General features: G+C 37.3%; 1 protein-coding gene across 2 annotated transcripts in view; it reads right to left on the reverse strand.

Moving 5' to 3' along the window:
• Positions 1–12,460, reverse strand: part of DNAJC13 (DnaJ heat shock protein family (Hsp40) member C13) — a 125,037-nt gene that overhangs the window by 16,750 nt on the left and 95,827 nt on the right. For both annotated transcript variants that reach the window (XM_019436489.2, XM_019436492.2), the window contains 6 exons: positions 11,067–11,183; positions 9,580–9,757; positions 8,085–8,176; positions 6,060–6,159; positions 4,479–4,553; positions 3,897–4,009 (listed from right to left, as the gene is read on the reverse strand). In XM_019436489.2, coding sequence (XP_019292034.1) covers positions 3,897–4,009; positions 4,479–4,553; positions 6,060–6,159; positions 8,085–8,176; positions 9,580–9,757; positions 11,067–11,183 — 675 coding nt within the window. The remainder of the gene's footprint in view (positions 1–3,896; positions 4,010–4,478; positions 4,554–6,059; positions 6,160–8,084; positions 8,177–9,579; positions 9,758–11,066; positions 11,184–12,460) is intronic.

Consider the following 12,460-nt stretch of genomic DNA (forward strand, 5'->3'; position numbering starts at 1 on the left):
AAAAGTGGTCCAGGTTCATTCTTCTGCATGTCACTGTCCAGTTTTTCTAACACCATTGACTGAAGAGACTGTCTTTATTGCATTGGATATTCTTTCCTGCTTTGTCAAAGATTAATTGGCCATAAGTTTGTGGGTCCATTTCTGGGTTCTCTATTCTGTTCCATTGATCTGAGTGTCTGTTTTTGTGCCATATTTCACTCTTCTTGATCATGACAGAATTCAATTAGAAAGCAACCACTCACTGATATTAAACATGTAAGTAAAACAATTTCCGTAATGCAAATTCTTTGACTATAAGCCTTCAAAGTTATGTCCAAGTTACTTAGTTATTTGGCACACAAATTAGGGTTGGCACACAAAAGCCAAATTTGGCCTGCCACTGTTTTTGTATGTAAAGGTTTACTGAAACACTGACACAACCATTTACACAGTTACTATCTATGGCTGCTTTCCTGTTACAAGGGCACAGCTGAGTATTTGTGAAAGAAATTGGATGACCCAAAAAGGATAAAATATTTTTTACGTGGTCCTTTATAGAAAAGTTTACTGGTCCCACCCCTACCTCACACCATGTACAAAAATTAATTCAAATGGATCTAGGATATAAATCCAAGAACTAAAACTATAAAACTCTAGTAGGAGGAAACACAGCCATAAATATTTATAACCTTGGAATAGGCAATGATTTCTTAGATATAAGATCAAAAGCACAAGCTACAGGGGGCACATGGATGGCTCAGCTGGTTAAGCAACTGAGTCCTGACTTCCATTCAGGTCATGATCTCATTCATGGTTATGAGTTTGAGCCCTGTGTCAGGCTCTGTGCTGGCAGCACGGGGACTCCTTGAGATTCTCTTCTCTCTCCCTCTCTCTCTGCTCTTTTCCCACTTGCTCACACACCCTCTTCTCTCTCAAAATAAATACACTTAAAAAAAAAAGAGAGAGACTGGACTTTACCAAAATTGAAAACTTTTGTACTTCAACAAAAGGCACCATGAAGAAAAACAGAATGACATTCATGGAATGAGAGAATATTTGCATATCATGTATCTGGTAAGGACTGCATCCACAATATATAAAGAACAATTATAACTCAATAGTAAAAAGACAAATGACCCAATTAAGGGATAAGCAAAAGATGTGAACCAACAGACATTCTCTAAAAAAGATGTACAAACAGCCAATAAGCACATGAAAAGATACTAAGCATCATTAGTCACCAGAGAAATGCAAATCAAAATCATGACATACCATTTCACACCCACTAGGATGGCTGTAATCAAACAAGGTATCTAAAAACAAATGTTAAGGGCGCCTGGGTGGCTCAGTCGGTTAAGCGGCCGACTTCGGCTCAGGTCATGATCTCACGGTCCGTGAGTTCAAGCCCCGCGTCGGGCTCTGTGCTGACAGCTCAGAGCCTGGAGCCTGTTTCAGATTCTGTGTCTCCCTCTCTCTGACCCTCCCCCGTTCATGCTCTGTCTCTGTCTCAAAAATAAATAAACGTTAAAAAAAAAAATTAAAAAAAAAAAAATAAAAACAAACGTTAGATAAGATGTAGAGAAATGAGAACCCTCATAACTGCTGGTGGGAATGTAAAATGGTGCAGCCATTTTGGAAAACAGTTTGACAATTCCTCGAAAAATTAAATAAATGTTACCCTTTGATCCACAAATTCCACTCTCAGAGACATAAAAATACATACCCACATGAAAATTCCTACACAAATGTTCACAGTCACATTATTCAGAACAACCAAAAGGTAGGAACAATTCACGTCTATCAAGTGATACATGGAAAAGCAAAGTGGTATACCTATACGATGGAATATTATTTGGCAATAAAGTACTGATACTTGCAATAATGTTATAAATTTGAAAACATGCTAAGTGATAGAACCCAGTCACGAAAGAACACATATTGTCAGATTTCATTTACATGAAATGCAAATGCTCAGAATAGACAAATCTAGAATTTAAGTTAGCAGTTGCCAGGTGCTAGGAAGAGTGACTGCTAAAGGCAACAGGTTTTCTTCCTGGGCTAATGAAAACTGACTGTGGTTACCCAATCTGTAAATATAATACAACCATTGAATTGTACACTTTACATGGGTGAACTGTATGGTATATCAATTCTATCTCAATAAAGCTGCTAACCAAAAGGGAAAAAAATTTACTGACCCCAGTTCTAAAATATCTTCCTGCAAATCATTTAATTAAGGAGATGTTACTTGTATTGTTCCCATACAAAAAGTTTAAGTATAAATATATTCACTTGATAAAATTTGTCCCTCATATGGTTGAATTTTTTTTTTAATGTTTATTCATTTTTGAGAGAGACAGAGTGTGAGGGCTCAAACCCATGAACTATGAGATCATGACCTGAGCCAAAATTGGGTGTTCAACCGATCAAGCCACCCAGGAGCCCCTGTCCCTCATGTATTTCAAAGGTCAAAAGATACTGAACAGCTCAAAGTCAACTTCAGTATTTATTTTAAATACCTAAAATGTTATCTAAAACACTGTACTACACAACTCTAGCTTTAAGAAAGCTCAAGTATTAGGGGCGCCTGACTGGCTCAGTAGGTAGAGCATGCATCTGCTGATCTCAGGGTAAGCCCCATCTTGGGTACAGAGATTACTTAAAAATAAAATCTTAAAATTAATTACTTAATTAATTTAAAAAGAGGGTGCTTTGGTGGCTCAGTCAGTTAAGTGTCCGACTCTTGATTTCAGCTCAGGTCATGACCTCACAGTTTGGTTTGTGAGTTTGAGCCCCACATTGGGCTCTGTGCTGATGGCACGAAGCCTGCTTGGGATTCTCTGTCTCCCTCTTTCTCTGCCCCTCCTTGCCCCTGCTTGTGCGCCCTCTCTCAAAAGTAAATAAACACTAAAAAAAGATTCTCTCTCTCCCTCCACTCCTCCCCGCCGTGAGCATGCTCTTTCTCTCTCAAAACAAATTAACTACCAATACTCATACTTTTGTGGGCCCTTTCAATAGACATCCAAATGTAATCCCCCTCAGTTCATCAACCCTTGTGATGACAGACTATTAACTTTATTCCCAAAGTAAAGCTGTTTCAGGCCCTGTGACACATTCTCAACATCTAGAGAGGAGACCAAACACACACAACACACACACTAAATCCAGATTACTTCACTGATGCAAAATCAGACTCCGGAAGTGAGGGCTCAGGAGCCTTTATTTCAAGACACATTTCACTGAGGTGCTGCTTCATGGGCTGGCACAGACAACGCTTCAGTGAGCACTACTTCTTTTCAAACTAAGTTAATAATAGAAGAAGACTGGCTACACCTATGTCTGGACAAATTCTCTTTAGAAGTACTGTTTTAACAGGTTCCTGCTCTACAAACTGGACCATGATTCCAAAAATCATCTGGTCACCTCCAGACTGTGGATGAAAAGATCTCGCTGCAGAGTGGAGAGGCTGTTACACTCACATGCCTGTATGGACTTACTTCCTGAGGGCTGTGTATCCTTACTAACACAGATGTGGTGGAGTGGGTAAGAACATAGATCACCATCTCCCCTTCACTAGCTACTGCTACACAGACCAATCCTGACAGTGTCAAAGTCTAACTTAATTATCTTGTCATAACTTACATATACTTTTGTTCTTTCTTCAAGGAAGTTAAACAGTTTATCACCATAATCCAACACACTCTTAAGACTTCTCATTTCCAATTCAGACTTCTCCAACTGTAACTCTTCTCAAAGTAGTAATACAGAGCAACAATTCCAAGTATGCCAATCCTCCAACTTTCATATCAAATCATATCCTCATCTTCAACGTCATACTTTGGTAAACTTCATGAAATTGGTATCAACGTAACAGATTTAACAATCAATTTCTTTCTAAAGACCCATTTTGTGCTCACCTTTGGACCTATTAGTTTGTCTGCGGTCATTTTAGCAAAAAGTTCTGCTGTTTGGGCTCGAACCTGTGGATGTGTTGAATTGCAGAACATATCTAATAAGTAAATCAAAGCTCCTATGAAGGAAAAAAAAAAGATTAGCATTTATACTATAAAGAATAGGACTTGTCTGATTAGTTGAATTCATTTTCAACTTCATTTCAACTTAATGCAGTTTGATTTTTTTTTTTTTTTTTAATTGTAAGCTCTCCAAAGCATTCTTCTAGTTTATCAGACTACACATAACAGTTCAAAATAAGCTTCAGGGGCGCCTGGGCGGCGCAGTCGGTTAAGCGTCCGACTTCAGCCAGGTCACGATCTCGCGGTCCGTGAGTTCGAGCCCCGCGTCAGGCTCTGGGCTGATGGCTCGGAGCCTGGAGCCTGTTTCCGATTCTGTGTCTCCCTCTCTCTCTGCCCCTCCCCCGTTCATGCTCTGTCTCTCTCTGTCCCAAAAATAAATAAAAAACGAAAAAAAAACAAAAACAAAAACAAAATAAGCTTCATCATCACTGAGCAGGACTAGATGAGAAAGCCCTCATACAGTACCTTTTGCCATTGCTTCTTTGATTATTTTTGTACTTGAGGTCAAAGCATAAAGAGTTTCCAGAACAAGCTGACGACCTGCAGGGTAAGAGACATTTCAAGGAATGCATTATCATCACATTAGCTGACATTTATTGGGCATCAATTCTGTGCCAGGCACTGACCCAAGTGTTCTACAGAAGGTATCATACTTAAATCTCCACAATAATCAGTGACTTCAAACAATGTAAAATTACACTGAATGAAGAATGTTACAGAACTCATAGTTTGAAAGTGTAATTTTATATTTTTATCTCATTTAATCTTACAGGTAAAGTAGCTGACACCTAGAAATCTCAGCCTACTCTGCTGTCATTTCTATTTTGGACTTAATTATCTGTCTTCCACTGTTTACTAAGGGACTTTAAATACATGAAATGTTTACTTAGCCTCCCTCTGTCCCCTCCAAAGACTTGTTTTCCTTTGAAACTATGTTTAAACAGGGGTGCATTTTCAATGATGTATTGTTGCTTCTCTTAGGAACCCCCTTCTGAATGTTTGTTCTCCTGTATGTGAACACAGCCCAGCCCAGTGACCAGCTTTTATTGTTGCTTCAGTGTCAGCCTCATCCTTTGCAGCCTCCACCCTCCTTGCCAGCTCTTTACACCCCTTTGGGCACCTGTCTATCCTTGCTATTTGACTCTAGGAGAGTGAAATCTAATAGCCCCTAGAGTCAAAAAGCAATAAAAAAAAAAGAAAAACCGACTACAAATAACCTGCAAATGACTTTCAAAAGCTGTCATTTTAGAGAACTATTTCAAATGTCATTTATTAAAGAAAACAAAATTATTGAATCGAAATTCGACTCCATTCGAGTCACTGCATATAAAAGAAACACCTAAAGTGTGCAAGATACCAAGGCATCCATTAAATGAATGAGACAGGTTCTTGCTCTCACAGAGGAAGACAGGTATGAGCCAAGAGTGACATGGGTTCCAAGAGGCTGGCAAAGAACTGAGTAATGTTCTGTTAGTGGTGATGTTGGAGTCATAGTGCAATGGTCTTTGAAAAGCAGTCTCAAGGTTGATTCAAGCACAAATACACACGATGTTAGACAACGGCACAATTTAAGAGGAGCCTATATTAGTGCAGGCTGTGTTGAAGAAATAAGATAGGTATATTTTTAAAAACTAATCTCATACAGGAATGCAGGACTGAACTCTAAGCTGAAAACAAGGTAATTTTCATCTTAAGCACTTTTTTCCTGTCATCCAAGACCAATGATGTTTCTTTATAAACCGTGCGTCAATTCTCAATTACTTACATATATATCATCCTCAGAAAACTGAAAAGCCCAGTTATTTTTCTTTACTTTTTGACCTCTCTCACCTCCAACTTTCGAAATGGAAAATACAAAACAGTTTTATTATTTATGTATAACATAGTTAGGAAGACAACTTTAATATAAAAAATACCACTTAAGAGATTCCAAAGTAAACATAGCTGTGTTTTGTCAGAAGTTTTATATTATCTATGTAACTGCTCCCTCTACAGGTTGGCCATGCTGTGGTTTTCAAAATTCCATTCATGAATATATATACATACTTGATGGCAATGAATGTAGAAGAGCCAATAAATTGGACAAAACCATTGATTCAGCAATATTGTTGACACAATCTTGGTTAGATGTCACTATATTCACAACCTGAAAATTAAATCAACAGGATATTAAGAGTTTGGGAAATAATTTTGGACCTAAATCAAATTAAGTCAGACCTAAATAAATTTGACGCTTCACAAAAGTGAAAAAAATGTTTAGAGGACAAAATAGTTTATTTTCTTTTCCTGGTTATTTATTTGTTTGAAGAAGAGAGAGAGAGCACAAGCAGGGGAGGGGCAGAGAGAGAGAGAGAGAGAGAGAGAGAGAGGAGAGAGAGAGAGAGAAAATCCCAAGCAGGCTCTGCAATGTCAGTGCAAAGCCCAATGCAGGGCTTGAACTCACAAACTGAGAGAATGACCTGAGCTGAGCTGAAATCAAGAGTCGGAGCCTTAACCGACTGAGCCACCCAGGTAACCCGCAAAATATTTTTTAACAGTTTGATTTTAAAAGAATGTCTTTATTACTTTGATCTTTTGAGAAATAACTTAAAATGTTAATGCTCGTATATATATTATGTACTTTAGCTTCCTATTAATTTAGAAATAAATACTGAACAAAAGAAATATTTTAGCACCAATTCAAAATCTTGAGGTTATTAAGAAGTCTTTGATGCTATACTGGTTCATGCAATGTTTTCCAATCACAAAACTGGGGAGGGGAGTGGTTAGGAAGATAACAACCCTCACTAAATAAACATTAAAAAAAATTAAAAAAAAAAAAAAGGATGAACTCTCAAGTCTAACTTTTATAGTAAAGATCAATTTTGCTTCACTTGAACCATGTGGTCAACCAACATATCTTAGATTTAATAATGTTCATTTAAAAAGTTACAAGGTACATGGAGGAATTAAGTAGAGGAACATGCTTAAGATTTTTTGACCAATTCAACTTGTATTATTTTATTAAAAATCTTTAAACCAAAATGCAATCTAAGAACACGTTTTACAAATAATTTAGAAACTGCTCATAAACCTGTTACAGCAGTATTCTTTACAAGTTGTGTTACAAAATGATCCTGGGAGGGGCGCCTGGGTGGCTCAGTCGGTTAAGCATCCGACTTCAGCTCAGGTCACGATCTCGAGGTCCGTGAGTTCGAGCCCCGCGTCGGGCTCTGGGCTGATGGCTCAGAACCTGGAGCCTGCCCCTCCCCTGTTCATGCTCTGTCTCTCTCTGTCCCAAAAATAAATAAACGTTAAAAAAAAAAAAAATTTAATTAAAAAAAAAAAAATGATCCTGGGAGCTTACTCTGGGTTGCCTAGACCATAAGCCCCCTACAGCTAGGGATTTCCTGCTTCTCCCAGAGGAAAAGGCTGCACCAGGCTTCCCATGGGACCAGTTCTTTGACTCTCCTAAAGGAGGGGTTTCCAAGTTCTCTTGGACCTCCAAGGCTCATAGGTTCTGGGCAACTGGCTTTCCTAACCAGCTCCTGTAAAGAGTGTTAACACCCCAGTTGTTTGTCTGTAACCCTCACTGAAAAGGCTGCTTTTGTACTAATCCACAAAAAGGGATAGCAACTGAAGGGAAGGGGCGGGGGGGGGGGGGGGGGATCTGTCCTCTGAACACAAACCTACAGTGTGTAGCCAGCAATATGCCCTGGTCTCTGGGGACACTGGGAGATCAAGGAAACCCTACCCCCTATTCTTGTCATCTGTGTCTTCCAAGCTTCTCCAGTAAAGCCCATTCCTTAACCCACACTGCATGACACTATACAATGCATCCCAAGTTCTGATGCATGACAGACAATGACCACACAGGGAAGCACCTTGAGTAACACTGTGCAGTTTGCTCTTCAAAATGAATACGCTAATTCAAATTTTAAGACCATATTTACTTGGCTTAATAAGCAAAATGAAAAAATAAAAACATAACACACATGGAAACTTCCAAATTCAGATGGTGATTAATTAAGGCCTAAACCACATACAGTACTGGTAGGAAAGGCAACATGCTTTAATATAAAATTCTTTTACCTCTAAAGCCAACTGCTGCACTTGACCAGCTCCATGGACTCGGAGAAGAGAAAATATTAACTTAAAGTGTCCAATGCATTCACTTTCGGAACCTAGGGAATAAGAATAAAAATGTTTATCTTTTATTTCTAAGCAATGTTCTAAATGACAGACCTTCAGAAAGCCAATATACACTGTTGTTTACTGGCAATTCTAAGTCTCTGATCATCTTTCCTCAACATTTCTATCATTAAGTGAGTGAAGTTCCTCTAAGCAGCAGTAAATCTTAAGAGGCAAAGAATAAGACAGAATTTCTTAGGTTTGTTTTGTTTTCATTTCCATCCACACCCCTAGCCCTCAGGCTAAAAACAATATATCAAATACACACTCCAAATACAACTTTAAAAATAAGGGTGTAAGGTGGTATTTTTACTCTTTACCTCTAGATCTTATAGCTACCCCCTCTGCCTAATTATATTTTGGGAGTGTGTGACATCATTTGCCTTTTAGTTTTTAGACTGAATTGGAACTCTGCTGGTTGAGGTGTCATAGACACCTGTATGCATATACAAAGGACTACTTGCGAAAATACATAAAACTGAATAGTATTTCTTCCGTTTCTCACCCACCTCAAACCCCAACCCCATATACTTACTACCATCTTGTTGTTAACAGAACAAAAACATTAAACATTAAAATTTTGTTCAGTGTATTTTTCCTTTTACTATATGGTAGTAAGAACACATATGGTGTAATCTGTAATTTTTTGAGACTTCAGAAGAAAATTCACTCAGTCTCCTTGAATTAAGAGTCTGAAAATATTCCATTAATAGGTTGCTTTTAAATTCATTTTCAAATCACTATATCATAATATATACTGAAAAGAGCAAAAGAGTACCTGAAAGTTAATAATAAAAATTAATAAAAAGGATTTGGGGTCTTCAAGTAACTTACGTTGAATCTGTATTGTTTTAGGTTTTATATTCCGTATCTGTTATCAAAGTTAGAAAACGCTTTCAGATTTTCACACATGCATCTCCCTGGAGTCAGGCAAGACATTTTTGGAAATGTCCTCTTAAGGTCATTTAAGAATGAAAACTCTCACTTTTTTATTTCAATTTTTATATACCAAAAGCTTCAGTCAGTTTCTCAAAACTATGTGTCAGGTAGCAGAAAATGCAAATTAGATCACCTAATTAATAAATCTAATTTAAGCACTTATATGTCAACTTATGTCATCAATGTGAAATTTTACACCATCAAAGTTATTCTACCTTTTCAACTCATTAAGACTTATTTTCTCTTAGAGATATGAATACTTCTAAACATGATGCCTTGACCTCTCTTTCCATCCTACTGTTTATAGGTAAAAATATGAGCTCAATTCTTGTTATGTTATACCAAGTAAACATTATAACCAAGTATACTATTTTCTTTGAGTTTCTCCGATAAAATTGGGAATTTTTAGGGCCCTTCTACTTTAAGGATCTTACTGATCAAGGGTATAGTCACACACCTGGATTATATTTTATGACATTTCTCAGAGCCTCCAAAGCCATTTCCACTCTTGGCAAGCGGTCTCCGTGTTGCTCTGACTCCACTTTTGCAGCATGTGTGATAGCCATGAATGTGTGGAGGTACTGGGCCTGGGAGCCTATATAATCCAAAAGACTTGCGGCAAATGCTTTTGGAACCTAAATTGAGTGGAGAAATGTTTACAAACACGTGTGCCCCCAGAAATAATCATTAAAAAACTCTAGAGCAACACCTTCCCCCACCCACCCTCCGGCAAAACCTTCAAGCTATGGAATGATTAAATTATACATACACATGAACATCTATGAATTGGGGGTTGTGGGGACAACACCCAGTTGCATTAGAAAGTGTTTCAGGGTGCCTGGGTGGCTCAGGCAGTTAAGCATCTGACTCCTGATTTCGGCTCAGGTCATGATCTTACAATTCATGAGATCAAGCCCCGCATCAGGCTCCGCAATGATAGCAAGGAGCCTGCTTGGGATTCTCTCTCCCTCCCTCTCTGCTCCTCTCCCGCTTGCAGTGTGCACACTCTTTTCTCAAAATAAACAAACTTAAAAAAAAAAAAAAGTGTCCTTTAACTTTTGTCCTAATACATTAGAGATCTAATATACTCCCATTAGGATCTTAGTGTAACAATTCTGAATTAGAGTATCTCTTCCCTTTACAAATCAAAGTAATTGATAGTACAATATGTAACTTCTATAGTTTGGTTATATTTTTATATTTTAAAAAATATATACTTAGAATATCAATTCAAGGGACAGTTTTCAAAGAGACTTCACAAATAAATGAACTAATTCTGCTTAACAGCTGTTTATATATATTATCGTGATAAAAAATATATATTATGGTTTAGTAAATTCCTTTTTTTTCCAAGCACAAACTTTAAAACAGTCTCCCTTCTTCCCTCCTTACATGGCAACCAACCACAAAATCCTCCTTGTCACTTTCCAAAAAAGTAACTTGTGCTGTCATTGTGACATTCACTTGCTTCTCAAAGTGATTAGGGATCACCACAAGAAATGACATGGTTTGACCTCATTTTCTAAAAAATCTCTTTGCTTTCCACGGGTATTTCCTTATTGTCCTCTAATAATTGGCCAGAGAAGTACTTCTAGCTGGTGGATGATGGAGTGAATGTGTAAATGACCTTGCACTTCCAGGAGAGACTAGTAAGTTGAAGGCATATGCACATGACACAGCTGGGAAGCATTATGCATAAAATACAAAAAATAGCTGGGCGAAGAATAACTTCTTATTCATGAATCCACAAAAATCAAATTCTTCAACATGCAAAATAAAGAGGCCTGTAATGGTACCCCGTCACATACCCAGGTTAGTATGAAGCATTAGGCAAGGGACAGGTATTTATTATTTCTGAATACCACACCGGGAAGTGAATAAACTAGCAGCTTTCAATAACAAATGACTGAAGATATCACACGAAACTACAAGCACAGAGCTTACCTCTAGTTGGAAAGTAGGGACTTCATTATACACCCTAACAAAAATCTCCCCTACAATAAGTTCTTTGGCATGATCGCTATAGACAAATTCTGATCCATAAGTTTTGTCACAATCACCCTTTTTAAAAAAGAAAACAAGCTGTTAGTTGTAAATCAAAATCATTACTGTCTGGCTTACAAATCTAACCATATTCAATTTAATAACAGATAAATAGCTTAAAAGATCCATTCCTTTTCTAGAGGAAAAACATGGTAGGAAACCAATCATAGCACTCAATACAATATTAATGTTTATAATAATATGAACTCTGAAATAGGCATGGAGTTATGTTATTTTTTAGTTCAAAGATTAATACTATAACCCATTTTAAGATTTCAAAAAATCACAGAGTCAGCCAATGAAGTGTCTTAGAGCTAGTGTTTATAAAGCAAGTATACAACACTTGGTTCTTCTCATTCCACTCAGCAGACATTTGACCTAGTCAGCTATAGACTGATGGAGCTCAGAAATGAACACATTTGGACCGGCCTTTAAAAAGTAACACGCTGAATGAAAGTGCTGGAAAACAGAGTCTCTGAATAAAAAAAAGACAGGGTACTGTTACAGAGATTGCCAAACAGAAGAGTTTCCATTTAAGGAAAAGGAAAAAGACAGAAAAGAGGAATGGGAGAGAAACAGTCCCAATGAAGATTCAGGTTGAAATTACACAGAATTTAAGTTGGACTGAAATCATATGTAAAAGTATACAATAAATTGTGAAGTATTAAACAAAGAGAAGATGCTATTATGTCCCTTCTGGTAAAAGGAGAGATGTATAAAAACGTGAGATCTATTCTCCCCAGCTCTGCAATTTTCAAAAGACTTCTATCTATGTAGAGTTCTGAGTGACTAATGAAATGAGTTAAATAGTTCAGGACATAACAGTGGTGTTTATTGCATAATAACTTCTAAACACACAGACATAACTGTCTGCTAACTCATCAAGTCTCAACGATCTAGTATGTGGATTATATAAGCCTTATCCTTATTGGGCACAGTACAGTCTTTTGGGGTTTTTTGCTTGTTTTTTCATAGCTTAAAAGATTCTCCACCAGAAGATTGCAAGACAAGAGAAATCATTCAATTCTGATACCAGAAAGCAACTCTGATATACTCAAAAAAGAGGCTGAAGAGAAGAGTGCTTTTAGGTAGAAAAATTTGTTATAATGGGAAGCAGCTACATGTAAACTAAACAGTAACAACCACAAATACAAATGTATCATTAAATACAAGAACACTGTTCTTACATGGACCACATATTAGGTGGCAAAAACCTATAGGCTTGATTAACACCAAATGGAGACACAATAAATACGTTTCTGTTTTGTCAGTACTAAGTTATGTTTCCAGAGAAT

The sequence above is a fragment of the Panthera pardus genome, unplaced genomic scaffold (assembly GCF_024362965.1).
Source record: "Panthera pardus isolate Hobbes unplaced genomic scaffold, ASM2436296v1 HiC_scaffold_16, whole genome shotgun sequence".
NCBI lineage: Eukaryota > Metazoa > Chordata > Mammalia > Carnivora > Felidae > Panthera > Panthera pardus.